We start from the raw sequence: 23,278 nt of genomic DNA on the forward strand, positions 1-23,278 counted from the left end.
CGATATGCAAGACCTGAGCTGCATGCATTATCCTCCGAAAGCGATTTCCCGGCCGAAACCCTCGTCAAAAACCTGATAGATTTCAGTCAGCGGTAAAAAGACCAAGGGAATCCCGCCGGAAGCACCTACCCGGGCCAAACAACCTCCATATCCCGCTCTCTCATTAGCATACAAATGTGTCAGAACAAACAACCAAATAACCGAAAGGAACTGAAATGTTTAAAGTCCGAAAGAAACGAAAAGAACCGTCCGAAGAATTACAAATTGGGAGTGGGCAGCGTGATTTCTTGACTAATTTTTATGACACTTTTCACTTTATGAGGTGGCCCGGCTAATTCCAAAGGCCTTTTTCTTTTTATCCCCTACTTTATTTACCTTAGGCTCTTATTGAACGAAGGAACGACGAATAAACCATATGCATGTAGCCCGGGGCAGTAAAGATTTTTATCGCTCGAGGATGTGCCATAAAATTTCCTAGCTCTCGAGACTATTAAAAACAATAAATGTCAAAACGAAACGGATTTTCCAGTATGCGTGCACCTAGAGTGCCATTCCCCAGGGAAAACTGGACAGGGCAGGGAAAATAATGGGTCTACCGTAGGTTAAGGGGTTGCAAAACAATGCACTCGCTTTATCCATGGACAATTATATAAAAGAGTACATAAAGTGTATTATAGTTAATATAGCAAACTGGGCTCAGTCTGTTGCTTGGCAACACTTCCAGAGATTCTTTTCAATTTAAGCTTCGCATTTGGAATTTTTAAAAATATATATAGGATAAGGTTTCAAACATAATATTATTATCATAACTTTTTAATTTTATAAATGCCTCTCTTATTTCGTTCGCCAAGTTAAGCATTAATAATCCATTTAGCTGCAACTACTAATATTCTCGGGGCCCCAACTGCCTGCCCTAATTCCTCCTCATTTGGAACAGCCTCCAAATGTGAATTCTTCCTTGGTTTTATGGCTCCCGCTTTGTCCTCGTGTCATGCGGCAGGACATTAGGCAGGCAAATCACGTAAATTATGACCGGGCCACTATAATTTCTTATCGCCGGGACATGATTTCAAATGATAGACTGCGGAAAAGACTGGAATGAAGGCATCGCAGAGCCCTCGGGCAAAGATTTTAGTAGGCGCGACAAGTTTTTTTTTTTTTTTTTTTTGCATTTGCATGTGCATGTGTATGTACATATGCATGTGTGTAATGTTTGTACATACATACATTGGAGGAGTAGGACGCTTTGGAAGGTGGACTGCAATTGGCAACTGGCGCAACGCATAAATTGAGAATTTTTATCTAATCCGCGGCATCTGGGAGACGCGTACATTAGCTTGCACCAGTCTGTCCCGTTCCGATCCGTCCCGTCCCGTCCCGTCCTGTCCAATCCCGTCTGGTCTTGTACGCTCTGGACGGGGAACTCTTGGACCGCTTTTCGGATCGGATTGAAATCGCTCCGAGACTCTGGGACTGGCCAAAAAGCAGCGCCTGCGACTACGAGTACGACGACAATCGACAGGCAATAAATCACCCAAAGTTGCCAAAGAAATTTATGCGCAGCAGATTAGGATCGCGAAAAGCGTCATTAGAATACATTTTCATTGGAAAATGAGCGCCCGGCTAAGTGAAGCGAACGAATTGATGAGGAACAACTCTCTTTAATTCAAGAGGCAATACTTATGGGTTCTAGCATTTGGAAATTCCTCAATGAGTTTTACAGTTCAAAAGCAGGAGTACTATATAAATGTGCATGCATTAGAGTTATTTTTTAATTTAACCAGTTTTCAAAAAATAACTGAAAAAGGACACAGTCGAAAGTATGCACAAAAGTATGATGTAACTTGCTCTTGCTGGGAGAATATAGACAATATAGAAGATCATATTAGATACATATGTAGCTATATTTGTCAAAGGTCAAATATGACTTCACGCGAGCTAGTCCTCCAAACTGGATTTAAATTCACACAGCTTGTGTCTGCTTCATTTACCACAATGTTTTGTACATCGTGGATTCAGTTAGTTATTAGTTATTGCTCATTCCAACAACATAAGAACATAATGTTGTATTCGATAAATTAAATATTACGATAGATAGAAAACCCTTTGGGAATTGGATGTTTAAACTCACCTTTTCTCGCCTTCGTCTCTCCGTCTGCTGCGTCCTCTTCCTCTCTGCTCCTTGTTCTTCGGAGGTCCTGTTCTTTATATCTCAGGACATTAATGATTAATCCCAGCGTCGTCTGCTCTCCCTTATCGCTTTTTGTTGTTTTTATTGCTGTTGTTGTTGCTGTGCGTGTGCCGTTATTGGCGGTATAATCCAATAATCCAACACGAAACAGCGTGTGCAGTGGGAATTGCAAAAACTAGAGAGACACAGCCACACACACAAACACACGCAGACTCAACCGCCCACACACACGCACACAGTTTTGCCGCTTTGTTTAGTAAATTAAACTTTTCACTTTTCTCTGCCACGGAAAACGAAAATGGACAATTTTCTTATTCAATTTCAGTTTTTATTTCCCTTTCCTTAGTTTTTCTGCTTTCTTTTCTTTTCTTATTTTTCCAATCACAAAAACACAGAGGAGCATAGGCAAAAGCAAAGCAAAGGCAACAACATACAAACACACAAAACAAAAGCAAATGCACGACGCCTACAACAACAGCAACAACAAAGCGCCGCCGTAGTACACAAAAAATTCCTTTTTCGCTGCGCGTCGTCTCCTTGCATATATTCATATATATATATGTATGTATGTATATATATTTGTATATTCCACAGAGCAATTCTATTTTGCTTTCTTTTTTTAATGACTTTTTCACCTTTAGACTTTTTTGCCGCACTTTGATTTGACTGCATACTTTACATCTCCATCTCTATCGCACACTCACCGTTTAATTGGGGAAAACACACACGATCTCGTCAATTGGTCGCGTATTTGTCGCCGCTCATTTGGTAAACATTTGGAGTTTTTCATCCGATTTTCCGCTACAAACACAAAAATGCGAAACTCCGCGCTCCGCTCCAAAGTTGGACCGTTCCGATTGAAAATCGTCCGCTACACAACCCCGCGATTTAAAAATTTTTCGCCGACTGGCCATTTGCCTTGGGCTTCAGTATTTTGCGGTGTCTTTTTACCCACGATTTTGGTCACACCGCTGCACCATCCATCTCTTGTTCACACAGCATTCTCTTAAAGTGAAAGAAGAGGACAACAACATCATGATAAAAATGTTTTTCTTAGTTAGGGAGGGCGGAGGCTTGTAGGACCGTGGCTCGGATGGAGAAATATACCGACCAAAGAGAGTAAGAGAGCACTCACTTAAAACCAGTTTTTACAATTTGAGCCTAACAGTGTGACCAGGCATATACTACAAAATATCGTTATTAAGACCTTTATATTACATTTTTTAAATTCTATTTCACGCTTAAGATCATAAAAGCAATCTGTGTAACGTCAAGACTAACATTATGCTTTTACTGACCGTTAGTCCTATTCATTTTCCATATTCATTTCCTATTCATTTTCCATCACTTCTTAAATACAACATTTTTTCTAAAAGACGAGTTGCAATAAATCCAACAATATAATTTTTTTTATTAAATTTGTATAGTTTTGTTTCTATTTAGCTGTTGGTTTGTTATTGTTTACTTTAGACTCTTTTATATGAATTCGTCTTGGTGTATTTTAGTATTTTCGCTCTCTTACATGCTCTGACAGCTACAAAACGTATGGCTCCACATATTTAAAGTACACATAAGTAAATTCTTCTCTGCCTCTAAATGGGAGCTGGTTGGTTATTTATTTCTAATGGGATGGAATTTTAATGACATCTAGATACAATATGTATACTGTCTTATTTATGGTTTTGGTTGCGACTAAATATGATATCTAAATAAATAAAGAAATGGATCTCCAAATAAATATATATGTATGTAGTGTTTGGAAAACTAATATTTTATTTAAACAAAACATACGAACGATAGCAATGATTTTTTTAATGTAGTAAAATGTAGTGAGTGAATGAATTTTGTTTTCATTTATTATCTCTTATAGCTCCCATTTCTTTTTTAAGAGTCCTATTTATTCTAATCATATTATTTTCCCAATAACTTCTTACACTTTTTATCACGCTCACCTGATAAGATACGAGCGGAGCTATCAACGTTTTTCGTACTGAACAAATATTAGTTACGCTTGACTCCTAATGCCGAACGGTCGCTGGCTCCCTTGGCAAAAAAAATATATTAAATTGCACACATTACGAAAATGACGTCACTGCGCGGAAGGGCGTTCTTGTGGATATATTTGCTTTTTCTAATGGCTCAGATCTCTCATTCGGATGCAGATTCAATTGGTTTGTTAGCCGGCAGCTTTGCCGTTACATAACGGATTTGTTATCGCCATCTCCCTTACGCAGATGATCAGTGCAGGCACGCGGACAGCTGCGAAAGATGCTTATCCGCTCATCTGGAATGCGCTTGGTGCACGGACAAGGTGAGTGCGAGCGAGATGGCAGGAAAACAAAAACGGCTCCTAGCTGGCAGATAATATACCGAAAAGTAGGCAAGAAATTGACACAACTAGATGAATCGGTAAAAAATTGCAACAATATAGCAACAATGCACTCATCCTTGCGAAGTCATTCATTTTATTATTTGCTTGCATCTCAGAATTACCAAGTGGGATATCGTTGTCTCTCTCGCCGGCAACTACTTAACTACAACTGCAGTGAAACGGATATATACGAGAACCAGCCGGTCCTAGATGTCCTTCAGGATAAGCCCCTAAAGGACTACGAAACCAGGGATCAGGCTGTTCAAGTCACACCCCAGCGGGCATACCTTAAGTTGGTCAAAGGTGTGCTTTCCTTATCTTATCAAATGTGATTCACCGTGTGGCTAAGCCCATCTCTTTCCCACCAACACTTTTTTCCTCTATCAAGTGTGTCACTCTTCCATTCCCCCCCCCCCCCCCCACTACTTCGTATTTGTTCCACATCATTTTTAAACATTTTGTTTTGTGTCCGTGCTTTGCTTATCAGCACTTGGTGGATGTCACATCTTGTTATTGTTGTACCATTTAGCGTGGGAATGCCTCTCTATCACTCTCTTTCTTTCCCCCTCCCTTTCCAACACTCAAGGGCGTCGCAAGGCCATCAGCCAGGGGGGGCGAAAGTAGAATTAATCTTCCAACGCTGGAAACTCCTAGTGAAAGCACCTATCAAACAGCTTATGTATGGGAAGCAGATCGATAGAATTGGAGGCAGATTGACTAAGAGAATAAGAAAAGGGGGAGGTCAGCTGACCCCCCTGCCCAACCCTGGCGACGCCCTTGCCAACACTGTTGAAAGTTCACTGAACCAAAGACAATAGAATAATAATAATCTAATGTCTGACTTAACCCACTTTATAAGTATTGTGATCCCATAACTAGTCGATTATTCCTTCGTTGTGGTGTAGATATAAACAAGCAAAACTGAATCATGAGAAAGTGCTTTTGTTGTTTATGGGCATAAATCGATCACGTTTTCTCAAGGGTTAAATAATATTTCAATGTGTGAAACACGATCAATTGCAAAAAACATACATACACATTTTGGAGCTTTGTACCTAATTTATACATAAATTACTAACTTCTGGGATTAAATCACACAAAACTACAACGTATAATTGTATTAAATTATTTTAAGTTGTTAACCCGTTTTAGGGACACTTATTTTTAGCATATTGACCCAACTAGCACTTTTATTCCTCAGTCTCCATAATGCATTTGCTTTTATCTCAATCGATATGGTGCTAAGTTGTTTTCATCGAGCCGCATTCCGATGTCTGTCAATAATTTTGATTCTCCAAGAGCTTATTAACCAATTTAATAACCATTAGCATCGCTTGAGTGGAAATCTAGCTAGGTTAAGAAACCCAGTTATTAGCACAAACAGTGGTATAGGGAAGTCGGTTAATTGCACGCTTAAGGATTACAAGGAAGCGCCAAACATTTATCCTGGGTGTGAACTGGCTCAAGTGGTAATCAATGGTTACAAAGCAGTAGCGATGCACAGAGAAAATGAGTTGGCACACAATATTTATTTTCATCTTTGACGAAAAATTATTTATTTATTTTAAATATTAACAGAACTTTCGACGGACATAAAAATGTGTGCTTTAAAAGTTAACACCCTAAAATGCACTCCAATGAATACTTAATATAATAAGCGATAGTTTTTCTCACTGCGAGACTGAAATGAGTGCAGAATATATAGCAGACTGGTTTCAGCTTGTGTAGATGTGTCAGCCCATAAAACAGCTCATAAACAAGGTTGCTTTTCAGGTGCATAGTAAAGCGATCTATTACCTTTCATTCCTTTTTGTCTCACAGGAAACACGCAAAGAATCAAGCTGAGCTATAGAACTGCACGCAACAATCCACTCGACTTGTACGTACTGATGGATCTAACCTGGACAATGAGGGATGACAAGGAAACCCTGGAGGAGTTGGGAGCCCAACTGAGTCAGACTCTAAAAAATCTAACAGGGAACTACAGACTGGGATTCGGTTCCTTCGCGGACAAGCCAACTCTACCCATGATTCTGCCACAGCATAGGGAAAACCCCTGTGCTGCGGAGCGGGCCACGTGTGAACCAACCTATGGATATAGACATCAACTTTCGCTAACCGATGATATACCAGCGTTCACCTCAGCCGTGGCGAACAGCAAAATCACTGGAAACTTGGACAATCTCGAAGGCGGCTTGGACGCTCTGATGCAGGTTATAGTGTGCACCAAGGAAATCGGCTGGAAGGAACAAGCTCGAAAAGTGGTGATCTTAGTGACCGATGGCTTTATGCACTTAGCGGGGGACGGACTTCTAGCAGGTATTATCCAGCGCAATGATAAGCAGTGTCACCTGAATCAAGCAGGTGAGTACACGGGTTCATTGGACTACGACTACCCCTCGCTGGAAGAAATCTATCGGGAGTTGCTTCGTCGCAAGATTAATGTAATCTTTGCTGTCACCGAGGAGGTGGTAAGCAGCTATTGGGAACTCAGTGGCCTAATGAAGGAAATCAGTTACGTGGATATTCTGAGTGCTGATTCCTCTAATATATTGGAACTAATCAAAAAGAGGTAAGTGGGACGGTACTGCTCTTCCTAGACCCTAAATCTCACTAGTTCTACCTTTTAGCTATGAGAGTCTGATTAAACGCACTCAGTTTGCCGATAATAGCCCGGATTTTATTGACATGGCTTACTATACGGATTGCGGCGGTCAGTTTCCCAGCTTACAAAAGCGGAATTACTGCAATAACGTCACTCTGGGCAAGCAGATTGATTTCTACGTGGACGTCACCCTCAAGAAATATCCCGATAATCAGGCTTATGTAAGACAAACAAAATACTAAGTGGAAAACAATAATTTAATTCAAGGATTATCTTTGGGATATATGTTTGCACAGTTCACTTACCACTTCATTCTCTTTCGCTTTCAGACGCACAAAATCCGGGTGGAGGAAACCTCCTTGAGCGAGTTCATGGATTTGGATGTTGAGCTTCAGCGGCCGTGTCCCTGCCAGGAAACTCCAGATCCGGAAAACGAGGAAGGCCGTTTCCTGTGCGATTATAAGGGCTATTTGTACTGCGGAATGTGCGAATGCGACGAGGGGTGGACTGGGACCTATTGCACTTGTCCCACAGATGCCACAAATGTCACCAGCAATGAAGCTCTGCTCCAGAAATGCCGTCAACCGTTTTCGGATAAATCCACTTCCGAATTGGTTTGCTCCAATCACGGGGACTGTGACTGCGGAACTTGCCTGTGTGATCCTGGATATACGGGTCCTTTTTGCGAGTGTCGCGAATGCCTGGACTGCGATGAAAAGCTGGCGGATTGTTTCTGCGGCCAGTGCGTTTGCAAATACGGATGGTCGGGTAGCAAATGCAACTGCAATGGGGATACCGACGCCTGTGTGGGACCCACTGGCGAAATATGCTCGGAAAGAGGCACCTGCCAGTGCGAGGAGTGCCAGTGTGAGGAGCCGTATTTGGGTAAATTCTGTGAAATCGATCCAGAGAAGGACAACAAACTGTGTTTGTTCTATGAGCCCTGTGTCACATGTCTGATCGAGCAAAAACAGGGAATGGGCGTCTGTGAAAACTTGACTGAAATTTGCAGCAGTTTGGATAGACAAGAAACCTATCCATACAACTTTGTCCACGAGCTGGATCCCGAGCAGGATCAATGCTTGGTGCGACTGGTGAACAAGCATGGCATCCAATGTGACAGCTTCTTCGCCTACCAGGTCGTCGACCACTCAAACTTCTTGACCATCCAGGCAGTTGATTGCGAGCCCTCGGATTACGTGGCTCTGGTGGGATATATATCGGTATTTACTCTGCTCATTGGACTCTTGACCATTTTCCTATTTCTGTGGTACATTCGAGCTAAGGATGCCAGGGAATATGCCAAGTTTGAGGAAGACCAGAAGAACAGTGTCCGACAGGAGAATCCCATTTACAGGGACCCAGTGGGAAGATATGAAGTGCCCAAGGCGCTAAGTGTTAAGCATGATGAGAATCCTTTCGCAAGTTAACTTTGAAAAACGTTTTTTAAAATTTATTAGATTGTACTTCAGCCAACCTACGTCTGAACATTTTTTCAATATTTGTTTATGCCCGTTACTCGTAGAGTCATATGTTACACTAGATTCGAGTTGATAAGTATGTAACCGGAAAAAGTAAGCGTTTCCGTTCATATAAAGAGTATATTTTCTTGATCACTATAAAAAGCCGAATGAATCTGGCCATGTCCGACCGTCCGTTTTTTTTTCTAATTTCGTTCCCAATTTCTGTCGGTATTCAAAAAAATCTCTCCTTCGAATTTTCACTAGATGAGTAATGGATAACTGATAGTCGGGTAACTCGACTATAGCACTCTCTCTTTTGTTTTTAAGCTCTTTTAACTCGAAATTGACGAGTTTACGAAAATATGAATACAAATATAAATTTTAAGTGTTTATTAGAAGTAAGAAGCCCCGTTCTGAAATAACAATCCAATTCCAAGACTGGTCACAACAATAGCACTATTAAGATCAATGTTTTTATATAATATATTTAGAACATAAATTTGTTTTTTATACATCAAAATTTAATAAATTTGTTCAAAAATTCGTGTATATCTAAGCTTAATGAAAAAAATCTAAAATTTATTACAGCTAAAAAACGAGTAAACGCATAACCAAGTTAGCTTTCAATTTTCGAATTGGACAGCTCCTTTGAGCAAAACGATTTGATTGTATTCATATAAGTACAAAAATAATGGCTTATGACATCGTTTACATTAATCCGCTTGGGGAGGATTGATTAAATTAAATGATGACTACTGGCAATCGGAAATGCAAAACATTACCTTAACTTAAGAGGCATTACAAAAATACAATTCGATTAATTAAGGCTAAACGCTTTCCCCTTCAATCTACTTTAACTAAATGTAATATCACTAGATTCGTAGCTTAGACTAAGTATTGGTTCCTCGCGGCCAAAGCGCCAAAAACACGAAATTCAATTACACATGCTCGTACCTCCACGTTGGAAAAAGAATAATGTGAATACAACAACAGCAGTGGATGGTGTGCTCTTGGTGTTGGGCGCTCAAAGGACTCGCTCCCCCAGCGACGGTGTCCTTTGGATGAGCATAGAGGGTGGCTTCGCCGGCAGAGTAACGCTACTTAGCTCAGCATCCAAAGCGGCGATATCGGCGGCCGTTGACTTGGAACTGGAGTTCAGCGGTACGGCGGGAACGGCTATGGAGCTGGGCAGGCCGTGGGGGGAGGCGTCGGGCACCAGTCGCTTCAGCAAGCCACCCACGCAGCCCCAGGGGAAGGTCCTGCGAAAAACAAGGAGGGTGGGTGAGTAAAGGTGGGCCCAGCTAAAGGTAAATATTGTGCATTATTTAGGAGAAACACATTAAAGCGAGGCCATTAGGCATGGTAATGTGGACGGGGTGCGCTATGATTTTGGGTTGGGGCTACCTACCCTTCTCTAAGGCTTTTCTTTTGCTCGACTAAAGAAAATATTGGTAACAATGGAAATTTGTTTTGTATATTTTTACATCTGATTTTATATAATATTTATTATATCTCAGTGGTAGTTTAAATAAACCCATATGTATTCAGACACCTTTTTTTTAACAGTGTACTGAAAGGGAGAGCACTCCTGCTTAGATCTGCATTTTATCTTTATTTTTGATGCGGTAGATGGGGATGTGGTCACGCTTTTAAACCGAGGATTTCCTACATTTTATTGGGAGTGCCACATAAAGTGCACATTAAGGTTTTATTAAACATTGGAATATTACCCATGATACTGCAAAATGTGACATTGGATGGAACAAGTTCTTGTGACTTCAAGTGATTTGCTTTTTAACAAAATACTGTGCAGATGCTGTATTCTTTTTTAATGCTAGTTATTTTCCCTGACAAAAGAGAGCCCATCATTAAATCAACATTAGCTGCAACACCTGCACCCTTTCCCCCTGCCACGTATGGCTTACTTCACCCTCGACAGCGAACACGGCATTAAATAAACTCAAATTAAAATATTCAAGTCAAGCTTTTCCCATTAGGGGCCTACAAGCACCTTACAACCATTATGGCGCCTAATTAAGTGCGGCAAATTATCATTATTAGGCCGGGGCGAAAGTTCGTTTGTTTACATACCACTTGAAGGAGAGGAGGACCTTCAGGAAACCGGGAATGACGGCCAGTTTCTCGTTCTTCCTGATGGCCGCAATGACACGATCGGCCACATCGTTGGGATTCAGTGTGGGTACCCATCTGCAATCATTTACCCAGTCAAAACGTCAGTTCAGGTGGATGGAGGTCGGTATCCGGATCTGGACCGGGATGGTGGCTTTGGTACTCACCTGGCATTCACGTCGTCGAACATGCCAGTGGCCTGGATGAAGAAGGGGCAGATGCAGGTGGTTCGGATGTTCGTATGTCCAAGGACTTCCAGCTCCAGCCTCAAAGCCTCATCAAAGCCAACCTGTAATTATCGGTAACTCAGGAGGGGAATCGCAGGGGCGAAAATAAAGCACACTCACCGCTGCGAATTTACTCGCACAGTAATCGACCAATTTGCTAATGCCCACATGGCCGGCCAGCGAGGCGATCGTGGCAATATGTCCTCGATCATTCTCAATCATTTTGGGCAGAAACGCTTTTGTCGTCTGCAACATTGAAACACCGGCATTAGCATCCACATTCTGGCCACAAAGTGGTTTTATGGACGTCGACGACTTACCCAAAAGTGTGCCATGACATTCACATTGAACGATCGCTCGATCAGATGGTCAGGTGTATCCAAAAGGTGCAGCCCAGATACAACGCCCGCATTGTTGATCAGCAGAGTGATCTGCAATGTAAACGAAAAGTGGCCAAAGTTAATTTTATTTGAATTAAATCGTTATCTGCCAAAGAATCTGACTGCATTTGGCAGATTGCTCAACTTCTTGTCATGCCACAAACTCCAAAAGGCCTACAAATAAATACTTTTTTCTCGACTTATGATCTAACTGGTAAACGCCTTAGAGGTGTGCCTAAGATATTCGCTTTGCTTGATTCATAAAGTATTTGATTTACAATCTGCCAAAAAAAAAACATATTTCGAAGGTAGTTTTTCCAAGCCAATCAGGCTTTTCAAGTTTAGACAAATTTCGTAAGATTCGATCGTCAGTTTTTGAAATCACTTGCCAAAAAGTGAAATCCTTCAAATGGCAGCCAACCGTAATGTCGAGCATGTCAAGGTCTTAATGCGAATAATGTAAGATGCTTGAAAACTTAAATAACAACTATAACTCACTTTGTCCCCCTGAAACCTAGCCGATTACAGCTGGTGGCTAAATAAGTTAACAACAAGTGCACAACAATGATCCCATTTGAGGGCGAGTTCAAGTGCAAGTGGTGTGTGGGGCAGGGGCAGGTCATACATTGCGTATGAGCGATTTCAAATTTGCCCCGCTGTAACCGGGCAAAAACATTTAACGAGGCGTGCATTAAGCAAAAGCAGCAACAACAGCGGCGAGCCATTAAGACAAACAACAACATCGCCAGGCCATTAAAAAATATTAAATGTAATATTTCAGAGGGCTTCGAGCAATAGTAAAACTGAGAAGAAACAACAACAGATTTGAAAACTAAAAAAGACAGCAAAAAGCAACGCGTCATCTGCATAACGCATGACTTACTAAGCAGTTAAATTTTGTTTTGCTTTTTTGTAGCCACTGCTTTTTATCTCTATTTAGTTTTTCAGACTTTCAGGTTCAGCGATGTTGCCGCCGTAATTATATAACTCTTTCAAAATGATGGCTTTGTTTTTTTTTACCTTATTAGTGTTCTTGCTGCTTGCTTTTATGCTTGAGTTTCTGACATCATTTTAACAACTTTTCTATCGTTTTTCTCCTATAGGTGTAATTTTAGCAAATAATTAGGGGGTTTTGGCAGTTCAGTACACTTTGGAAATTGACCTGGACATGCATGAGAAATATCTTAATGATGGCAATTACCTAAAATTTAAATTTATAAATGGAGAACTCTGGAGACCGTGAATATGGGAAACTTTTATTGAAAGTGATTCAAGGCACCTACAGCTAGAAAAATACGAAATCAGAGCCCACACAAACCTTCTCTCAATTAACATATTCTGTCTAATTACTCTCCCTTTAGTTAATGAACTTCCTCAACCATGACTACTCATCGTGTGTATTAAATGTGAACAAAGTTCTAATTGAAGGAGCAAAGGTAGAAACAACAAAACATTTCCATAATTAGCAAGTAAATTGATTAAAATACCACCGCGAAAAGTCGCAAGAGCTTAACCGAAAATGTGGGGATTACTTTGAATATCGCTCACTTGCATGGCTGCCATGCCTGGAACTGCCCCAGATTGTGATAAATGAGCAGATCGAATGCGAAATGGCAACCAGTTTGTAGGAGACCGGATTGGACTTGGCTTCTGCATTTTTTGCCGCCGTTTGTGTAATGTGCAACAATTTCTCAAGGTTGCCGCAACGATGACGATGCGCTCATGCATACAAATTTTCTCCTCTCCGCCCTGGCTTTGGCTTAAATTTATGACATGAATATGCATAAATGTGTTGCTACGGGGTGTGGCAGCCACTGTTGCAAGTCTTGGATGGTGCCGGCTTACATGTGTTCCGCGCTCCCAAGAAGCAGGCTGGGTTCTGGCCAGCATAAAGGCCATTAAACGCCCCTCAGCAAACAATTATATGACGACTAGTCTGATGCCACATTAGACGCTCGACTGTAAACAGCAATTACTGGACTTTTATGCTTCAATTCCCGCACGCACTTCCCGCCTTTCGCCCTGGTTTGAGAAATATGGACAATACATTGAATATTCGACAGATAGCACGGACAAAATAAATGTTTCTTTACTCATACGAGTATTGTCGAATATCGAATATGTATTGAATTCCAAAGCCAATTCAAATGAAGTGGTATTTGGAATGGCCAGACAATCAAGTATTGAATTTAATATATAACGATTGTATTATTTCTGCATACTTACATCACCGACTTCGTCTCTGATGACATCGGCTGCCTTGTAGACCTCCTCCTTTTTGGATATATCCACCACATAGCCCTTGCAATAGCCACCCGCCTCTTCGACAATTTGGACGGTTTCCGCAATGCCTGCCAGGAAGGGATTATAATGAAATTATTTGATGACCCTCTTGAATGTCGCGTGATCCAAAGACTCACCCTTCTTGTTGATGTCCCAGATAACGACCTTGGTTCCCATTTTTCCCAGTCTCTCAGCCAGAAGGCGACCAAGTCCGTTGCCACCACCTGTGATCAGTGCAATGTCTGTGTTGAGCTCCTTTTCGGGATAGCCGAAGGCAATGTAGTAAAGATCCTGGAAGCGACGGAAAATTGAATTTAATTAGAGGAGGGCTATCATTAATTTTCAAGAGAAGTTAATTAAATAGTAATTTGGCGAGGGTTCCGTGGAACACTTATGTCTGATATAGTTCATCGGCTTTTTTTTCTTTGTTGAGTAAGTATTATATGTATCTCTTCCTATACATTCCCATTAATTACAAAGGATGCATAAATGAAAATATTAGTATTTTTGTATTGTATGCTTGTGATTACTATTATTATATGACATATTTTTAATGAGCAGATATAACTCAGAATCATAAATAATACATAGCAAATTCACCAAAGTTCTTTGAACACGTAGGCAATCTATAATTGTCTAAACAAATATTATAAAAAATATGTAAATTTAAAAAACAATACCATAAAATAGCTATCTTTTTTCCTATACTACGCTATGCAAATGAGTTTGTCGCCTAAGTCTTTTGTTTTCTCGTCTCATTCATTTGCTGTATACACGTATGTCGGCCCACCAAAACCGATACGAGTCACGCGTATGCAAATAGAGACAAATTCAAAGCTTACACAATACCCAAAGGAAGTCCAAACAAAGTGTAAAATTGTAAACAACTTTTGCCACTTGGCATCTGCGTGTTAATAGACCGCAATTTGCTGCCTTGGAAAACCTATTGAAGGCGGCAGTGGGCGAGGCGAGCAGCTCACCTCAATTGCCCCGCAATTAATTGATATATGTAGGTAGTTCAAGAAATTCGCAGCAAAAACCAAAAACTTAATGCGCCCGTTTAGTGTCAATAAGCTGTCAAAATTTATGACCATCGCGCCTCCCTGGCGGCCGAACATAAATTGCTCGAAAGGGAAAGGCGAAACAAAAGATTGAGGCGGCGAACTTAATATTTTACATGTTGCACAGTAGCACTTTCTGCGTTGCACGCGGGGGCATCCCATAAATTTTCATGCCACACGCGAACTTGCCGCCAGCTATTCGCCCCATCCGCTCAGGGCACCTGGTTTCCTGGGATGGTACTTTTGCACCTGAAACTGAACCCGTGTTCGAACCCGGTCTGGCAAGCGTGTCCAATTATTTTGACATTAACAATGTGTCGCAACTTTGTTGCTTTTGATACACTCAAATGATGATGTCCCTACTAATAAGTATGTAGACCTAAACAAAATCTATTTAGCTGATTAATAAATAGTTTTGTATAAAGACAATAGTATATTATACATATTTCCATTGTATAAATGGATAGTATTAAAAAATATATAAATATTTGATTGAAAGCTTTATAAGCATAGATTTGTTCATATCATTTAACATGATATCTTTTACAATAATATCACTTGATAAACGTTTAGTTTGTATGGCAAGTAGTGTTTTTTTAAATATGTCTAAACAAATACAAGAGTAAATGGCCTTCGGTGTATAGAAAGTAAAAATCTCCCCTTTATTTCTTTATTGCAAACGTTTTCCTGTCTCCCCGAAAAATGTTATCATAAATTATACAAAAATTAATCAAAGGAAACTTGTTACCGGCGACTTGTGCAGGCTAAAGTCGCTGACAACAATGATGATGGGCTGCTTTTGGCCCTTTTCTTTCCACGCTGCTGCTGTCAGCTCGTTGACAGACATTTTGTCACATAATTCAACAGGCAATATGCTCTTTTCCCGGCTCAACTCAAATAAGAAGGACAGGAAGCACGCAATTATAATTTATACATAATACGATAATCAACATAATGGGAGCAGCGATTTCTTTTCATGTTGTGATGTGGCATAAGAAGACAAAAGTATGCAAATTGAAATCGAATTAAGTGGACAAGAATGAAAGAGAAAGAGGTGCGCGAGATCACGGAAATTTTTCGAGACTTTTATTCAACAGATGTAAATTTTGCAGACAAGTTTCAAAATTTGGCCGTGTCATTTGAGAATTTGTTAGTCTGCTGAAAATATTTCCCCGACATAAAACCTGCCGAGTCAGCACAGCGTCCATTCAGTTGGGTTTATTGGTCCCGCAGCATTTGACGCTAGTTTTTGTTTGTCTTCTGATTTTCTGGTGATTGTCAAGGTTCAACGCTTCGACCTTTGTAACACACGGAAGGCCACAGATCGGATTGATCTTGGATGAACTGATTTTTATTTGATTTACCTGGTAGGAAATTTTTCAAAGGTCTTTGCCGTTTGAAACTGATTAATGGTTATTTTATTTGTAACGGAAGCCTGTACATTATGGGCTTAGAAATCATACAAGTTAATTATGAATGCAATTAAAAGTAAAGCCACTTTAAAGAGCGAAAAATAATTAACGTTTGAAGGTTAGATTTTTGATTTCTGTATTTTGATTTTCAATTCATTATTTTCAGATCCTTGCCGTTTCGATGGCGAACAAATCACTGCTTTGATTTTTAAAGGTGTGAAGTGTTCCCAAGTCGCTGCAACCAACACAACAAGTACTAGCAATCCGATCTCCAGTCATAATTGACCCCAGTTGCACAAATGGAAAAATGTTTAGCTCATTAGAGCTATTTAAACATTAATTAACACGATCTTCCCCCTTCATTAGCTCCGTTAAATAGCTTTGGAGTTCTCTCATGTCTGGGGATTGCGAAAATCTTGCATAATATATGCAAACTAAATGCCAAACGTACGATCTCCGGATCTGAGGCTCCTTTCGCGCGCAGACTTCTAAGGCGCTAAGCCGGCTGGGCTGTTTCCATTCCCGCCATCATCATTACCATCATCATTTGTGGTAGCTTTGCTCTTAGCCAGTAATCAAATGTTTGCAGACAAAAGCAAATGGACAAACTTGTTTCGCTCTCTCAGTTTTTTCGGTACCAAGAGAATTGCGAAAATATCAACAAGCCGAGTCGCCGATGTCTGGTTAACATGGTTAAGGTGGTTAACGTGGTTCTAGAGCCAGCCGAAAGTGAAACCGAATACCACAAGCTAGCGGCCTCTTGCCCAACCCCAAAAGCTTGATATCGAACACAGTCGCACCTGCTGTCGGCCAAATTGGCTTAAATTGTGCCCACTTGTTGAGAGTCGGGCGAAAAACTCAAAGTGGCTTTGAGTGCACTTTGCGCGAATGAGCCAAAACAAAAGACTTAAGGCACGAACTTGCCACAAAACATTGTAAGCGCCAATGCAATGTTGCCAATGCACAAACACTTGGCAGACGTCGACTGCCAGACCGCCTCTTTGCCCTTCCCCTCTCTGAGCCCCCCTCCGAATGACCTTCTTTGCCGAATCGCTTTAAAACAAGACACCGACAGTTGCAATAAAAATAAAAAAGCAACAGCAGCAACATTAGGCGCATCGAAGATTCGGTTTGCTTAACCTATAATACCCTACGAATTGTCAAAAAAAAAGTTTAAGAGTTTATTTTAGTCAATAATATTGTAAAATAATAATTGAAATGGTATTAAGGTGTAAGATATACATCAATTATCTTCCTAAAAAGGATTTGAGGGATAGACACTTACATTTTTGCGATTCGTCTAAAACTTTAATTTCTTTTATTTAAAAAATCCCTCCATTATATATAACAAACAAAAAACAATTTACATATTTAAAAATTCAATTAAAAAAACTCATTTTAATAATTTTACAGAGACCTAATTTATTTAGCAAAACAATAAAGTGCGATACCCCCAGAAAAGTGCAAAGGCATCAGAAAATAATAATAAACCTGAAATTGAACCCCTCCGACAACAAACGCAGCAAACACAGCAACGTTAAGCTTTAGCATTGTGTATTGCATTTGAATCGAGTAGTCTGCACTCCCCTCCCCCCTCTTATACACTTGAAAGTTTCCAGCCTGCCTGACCAATTGGCCAATGATTTTGCACTTTAAGTTTTGTTTGCTCATGTCTGGCTTCTCATCGTTGTTTTGCTTCTTTGCGCTTTTTGCTGATTTTATATGGCTGTCATCGGTTGACGGCACGGCCTTCAATGGCGATATTCATTTATAGATTTGTGAAAAATTAGCATCATAATAAAGGTTTCTAGCAGTGTATTCGACTAAGAGGCACGCGCTCATAGATCGCACAATCGAGTTCTATGCGATCTCGGCTACTGCCACCTGTGGATTGAGTGGCTGCGTTGTAATTTGTCTGCAAAAGCGGATATTTGCCAAGCCGAACTCAGCTGCAACGGATATGTCGAGTGATTAGCTCGAAGCACATTTATTTTGAGACAGGGGAACTTGCAGTGTCATTTTCAGTTCTGTGAAAATTAAAGCTATTTCGGGTAGTCAGCATTTTGTATTGGTATTTGGTATTGTAAAAGTACCAATACCATATTAAATTAAACGAGTAAAATAATATAGACACACACACACATCGAATATACAAGAGTATAAAACTTGTTTATTTAATTTGATATTTTCAAAATTATAGCTATTCAAAGAACGTTCAACTGGATTTCAATTTGTAAAAGTTCGTTCTCAAGGCAGTTAATGAAAATATTTTGCTTCCTCAAATAATTTTAAGTGCTTGCTTGCCACAACTTGAGGTTGTTTTTACGATGATGTACGATGGCCAGCCAGACAGTTTCTTTTCTGTTTCTTGTCACGAGTACATATTACATCCCCCGCCCAGTAACCCATTTTTCAGGCTGACACACACACTGGCAGCGTAAATCAGTCGAAAGCACAAGGCCGCATGCGGGTTATGAACCTGCAACCGGCCCGGTCTCTAAGCCAACAAACGACTTGCGGCTTGCACGGCTTGCGAAGAGGCGATCTAACCCATCCAGTAGTAAGATATTGTGTTTAGCTATTTGCCTTTTGGGGGGCCGCAAACACTTTCGGTTTCAATTGCGTTTGCGTTTGCGTTTGCATCGCACACACAAGAGTGCCCGCGAAATTGCGGTGGCTGTTGTTGTTCCCACAAATACAATGCGATGTGTGTGGATGGATGTGTGGGTCTTGCGGCTAGCTAATAAAAACAGGCTCTCCAAGTGGCCAGCACCGCCACCACGGGCCGGCAAAATGCAAAAGTTGAACTAGGTCAACAAGCCAAACGCTGCCGCGCCGTTGACAGCGACTTCGGCAGCGCGCAGTAACTCAGCGGAATTGACTCTCATTACATGCGCCGCCGGCACTCGGAGAAATATGCTCCGAATTGGTCGGGAGACATTTTCATTCTTATTGGCCACAGTTTCAAGAATACAAATATTGCTAGATGTAAACGTGTATTTGGAACTTAGCTCAACTAACCATTCCCAAATGTATGAAACATTTAAAATGTTGTGTTGTGTGAAGCTCTTGGATGATAAAGTTTGGTATCATGCCATAGTTTACCGAACAAATTCCAAAAATAATTAACATTACGAAACTATATTAACAGAATTTAAAGTAAATTTATAACTGTGTAACAGAGCCCACATAAGTTCTCCTCCCATCCAAGATCCGACTTGTAGGTGGAACTTCCAGCGCAAGTTTGTTGCCCAAGTCTTTTGTTAAATGCATGCCAGCAATGCATTGACATAAATCGGGCTAATAATACTCCACGGGTCCGTCCACCCAGTAACCGATTGTTAATTCAATCGCAGCAACCGGCGTGCAATTTGCACATCTGCCAACTATCGTTGAGGAGCAAGTCAAGCGGATAGCGTTTAGAATCATCATTTAAGCGTTTCCAAATCCGTGAATTAACATGCAAATTCATTTGACTTTCTGAGTCGCTGGTTTTGCATTCGGCATGCTAATGTCAACAGTTTCGAATCGTCTCTAATTTTATGGCCCTCTCCCATGCAGCTGAGGAATACCGATGGAAGTGGCTGTTGTGCCACACATATATCACGATCATATCTCACTAACCCCTGGCTACAAAAGTTTTTTTACCTTTTTTGCGGTAAAGTGAAAATATAATTACCGCAAACCAAGGCTTGCGTAATAAAATTGAAATTGCTTTCATTGTCTTTTATTTTTGGTTATTTAAAAACCACTTAGCGTGTCAGAGTGTTAGTTTGAGCCCGATACGGGTCTGGGCCCCATTTTCAAATTTCCAGCGATCTTTGGCGCCTATGAGCTGATTCATTGACTCTATCGGACTAATGGTTGTAGTGGTTGTAGTTCTCAGAGTTTGTACTCTCACTCAACTGTGTAAATCAATTAGATATGTGGCCAATCAAGCATTTCAAATTCGGATTATTGTCATTTCAGCTAGGTTTTTAATGATTATAGTTGCTGGCTGCGCAAATTCAAGTAACGAGTAATTTCTATTTTCCAAATATCGAGTTTGAGTAATTAATATTTTTGAGCAACCGTCTAGCTCATGTACATATTATCCGAGGCTAGTTTATGGCCTTGATTAAACATGGACATGATAACTCAATTCCTAACTGGTTCCGGCCATCCAATCCCCTCCCTTCCCGATGGCATCTCGAATGCCAAATTCGCAAGTCAAAATAAATTATCGTTCACAGTCTGCTTTACATCATCTCGGGCAGTCCCTAAATCACCAGAACTCCTCCCTCGGGTCCACAGATACGATCTGGAAACCCGTCTGCGCTGGATCTTAATGCCTTAAATCTCTTTCACGGTTCCAATTAAACGCCACACGTGCTGCCATCGGCAATGCCCATTACCTTTGGCCATATATCACACACACATCACATCCTTTCCGCTGCTAATTAAATAAGTTAATCGCTGCGCTCGTTATTTTTGCCAGACTGTCTGAATTCTCTGCTATATTCTCCCAAAAACTTTGACACATTTGGACGAGTGCCGAAGGTGAAATGCGTTTACTAAATCGCACAATGATGCTAATCAAGCGCAAAGGCAGCGCGAAGGTAAATTATTCTTCGAGCTGAGGAAGCAAATGAGTCCCAACAATCGCTCAACCGTTTTTATTAAACTGCTTTAAACAAAAGTGAGAAGGTCTCGGGCATGCAGCACTTCGAGCGACAATACGGTCTTTCATTTGATCGCTCAGAAATTAGGAACCTTTTGTTTATGGGTATTTTTTATTTGCTGATAATTAAAGCTGAAGCAAATTTTGGCTTTGCCTAATTAAATCAAAACGCTAGGAAGGTCAAAGGCAGCGTTTTATTGAATTCTCCGTTTGGAGAGCTGTGATATATTTTTGAATCAGACTTTTGAGTGTTACATCACTTGTTCATTCCATCAGTTAATTTCTTGACTAAGTAAACTTGCCTGCAGGATGTATCCAATGCAGCAGATGATGAACCAGGCCACGTCCGCAAAGGCATCCCAGGTATTCCACAGGACTTGACGCCAGCCATCGGCAGCAGGAGCGACTGCCTTCTTTTTAGGGTGGACCACTCCATTGGCATTGGGGTGGGCGTGTCCGTTGGCCAGGATCTGCGCGTTCTCGGCGGACAGCTCGTTGTTGTTTTTCTCCATTTCGGCACAGACTGTCACTGGATTTGCTCGATTCGAATTGGATCTGTTTAGATTTCGGGTAGTTAGGTTAATCACACTTCGCTAAGGCACAGGTTTTCGTTTTAATTAGCTTTCGATTTATGTAATTTCGCGCAGTTTTCGCCCGTTAATTTAAATGCAGACGAAACACAACCGCAAGCAGCAGACGCGCTATATTAATTTGGCTTTGTTTTGAGTTTGTTTTTTGTTTGCTTATTCCGTATATAGTTTGGATCTGGGGACTTTGCCTGATTTCGTCGGATTTTTCCGCACTGCACGTCCGCTCTCGTGAGCGTAGCAAACGAATTTGAACGTTGTGGGCTCGAAAGGAATGAATTTCGACTTCTTATTTTGGCGCGCTATTGGATATATAGCCGGCGTCGACGTCGACTGCGCTGCTTACCGCTCGCCGCTCGGCCGAAGCCGCGCTTGTGACGTCACCGCGCTTGAGCCGCTGCTTCGGCTGGATTATCGTAGTTAACAATATTTTTCTTATTTTTGTTTTGCTCGCGGCTCGGTTCTTATGCTGCTTTCGGCTGCGCTTCGCTTTTGGCTATTTATTTCCCCTTTGCTTTGTGTAATTATTTAAAATAATCAAGACTTATGCTGCTATGCATTTTTCATAAATTTATCACGCGGCGCATTAGAGGGTCGGCGTGAACAGGGCTAATTAGCGTTATGAAACACGAAAGATAAATTGCACTGCTTGGGTGATGCATTTTCGTATTATTTTTAAGAGTTTAGCTGGTGTGAGTATACCTTCGAGGCCCTTTCATTACGCATATTTGTTATAAAGACTGAGTAAAAGTGCATTAGCACCTTAAATCGTTAACACCTCCCACGTGGCTCATTCATTTAGTGAAATGACCTACGCTTACTAATTGCTAATTCGAATTTATGTGTTTGCATATTACTTGCAATAAAGAACTGTGTGCATATGACTTATTTTGATTCCAAACAGCGAAATGTGAACTTCGCAATTCTTGGATGAGGAATAAAGGTAAAAAAGCAATAATCATTTTGAATTTTTTTTTTAACTCGTATGCAAGTTTCGCAATAACTCATCACCAAGCCGTTACTTTCCTCTCAAAAGCCGACATATTTTAGTGTACATTATTTGTGCCTCGGATGAAAGTCGACTGCCCGTAAATTTGGTTAAATGCACTTTTGGCCAACTTATATCCTCTTTCCTTCTTGTCGACATCGCAATGCACTTCGGCTCTCTTTCCTGCTCATTCCTTGTATTCCTTTCCCCTTCTTTTGCGCACACATACTCGCACAAAGCTACCAAGTTCGAGAGTTGGTCTCTTGCTGTTTTCTCATTAAAACAGGTTATGTTAATCGCATGAAATGGTGTATGGCTGGCCGTTCTTAAAGATTTCGTCACATCTTCGGATTGCATAATAGGCAAATTTTAGTTTTTTGACTTGATATCGTTTGTTTTGTATGCGTGCGTTTTTAGACTTCGATTTGCATTTTGAGCAAGAAGTCTTGCGGGTCAAGAAACTGATGAAAATGTTTAAGGCCATTTGCGGAATTATGCGAGCACTTTTGGGCACAAAAATAATAAGAAATTCTTTAACTTTCTATGCCTATATTAAACATACTTAACTCCACTTGTTCACCGCTGGGTTTTATTACCTGCAAATACATATGCGCGTACATATATAATATATAATTTGACTTTCAGGTCAACCGGCACGAACTGAATCGATTAATTCCCAACAAATGCAAATTCATGTACTGGACCTGCCAGCATTCTTCTATGTCCGTCTAGTTTTGTTTCGTCCGTATATTTATATTTTCTTTACTGCTTTTCGCGACGATTTTTGACACTTCTGACGCAGGCGCAGTGAGAGAAAAAATGCGGATGAAAGGGACTGGAGGGAATGTTGAAAAGGCGCGAACACAGCTGTTCCTTTGGGCTTCTGAGGTTTCAGTGGTTGTTTTCTGGAGAGAGAGATT

The 23,278-nt window shown here is 40.8% G+C and overlaps 3 protein-coding genes across 8 annotated transcripts in view; 1 reads left to right on the forward strand and 2 right to left on the reverse strand.

Moving 5' to 3' along the window:
* Positions 1–3,274, reverse strand: part of LOC27208407 — a 73,071-nt gene extending 69,797 nt beyond the window's left edge. For 2 of the 5 annotated variants that reach the window (XM_016183259.3, XR_005543483.2), the window contains exon 1: positions 2,896–3,235. In XM_016183259.3, coding sequence (XP_016025712.1) covers positions 2,896–2,981 — 86 coding nt within the window. In that variant the 5' untranslated portion in view covers positions 2,982–3,235. Of the gene's footprint in view, positions 1–2,131; positions 2,472–2,895 lie in introns of those variants that run through there. The other 3 variants (XM_039291260.1, XM_039291259.1, XM_039291258.2) reach the window with 2 other exon arrangements.
* Positions 3,275–4,157: 883 nt separating this feature from the next.
* On the forward strand, positions 4,158–9,437 carry LOC27208061 (integrin beta-nu). The gene is made up of 6 exons (XM_016183690.3): positions 4,158–4,362; positions 4,426–4,502; positions 4,679–4,865; positions 6,384–7,134; positions 7,193–7,388; positions 7,497–9,437. The coding sequence occupies exons 1-6, from the start codon at positions 4,275–4,277 to the stop codon at positions 8,595–8,597; spliced, it is 2,400 nt and encodes a 799-aa protein (XP_016025714.1). The 5' UTR covers positions 4,158–4,274; the 3' UTR covers positions 8,598–9,437.
* On the reverse strand, positions 9,090–23,225 carry LOC6733026 (estradiol 17-beta-dehydrogenase 11). Of its 2 annotated transcripts, none has more exons than XM_016178000.3 (8): positions 22,955–23,225; positions 13,788–13,941; positions 13,594–13,718; positions 11,308–11,418; positions 11,108–11,233; positions 10,928–11,049; positions 10,722–10,838; positions 9,090–9,889 (listed from the first exon to the last, which is right to left on the reverse strand). In XM_016178000.3, the coding sequence occupies exons 1-8, from the start codon at positions 22,976–22,978 to the stop codon at positions 9,655–9,657; spliced, it is 1,014 nt and encodes a 337-aa protein (XP_016025717.1). In that variant the 5' UTR covers positions 22,979–23,225; the 3' UTR covers positions 9,090–9,654. The 2 variants fall into 2 exon arrangements, with proteins under 2 accessions (XP_016025717.1, XP_016025716.1); XM_016177999.3 differs by lacking the exon at positions 22,955–23,225 and adding an exon at positions 21,086–21,338.
* Between the last annotated feature and the right edge of the window lie 53 nt (positions 23,226–23,278).

The sequence above is a fragment of the Drosophila simulans genome, chromosome 2L (assembly GCF_016746395.2).
Source record: "Drosophila simulans strain w501 chromosome 2L, Prin_Dsim_3.1, whole genome shotgun sequence".
Lineage (NCBI taxonomy): Eukaryota > Metazoa > Arthropoda > Insecta > Diptera > Drosophilidae > Drosophila > Drosophila simulans.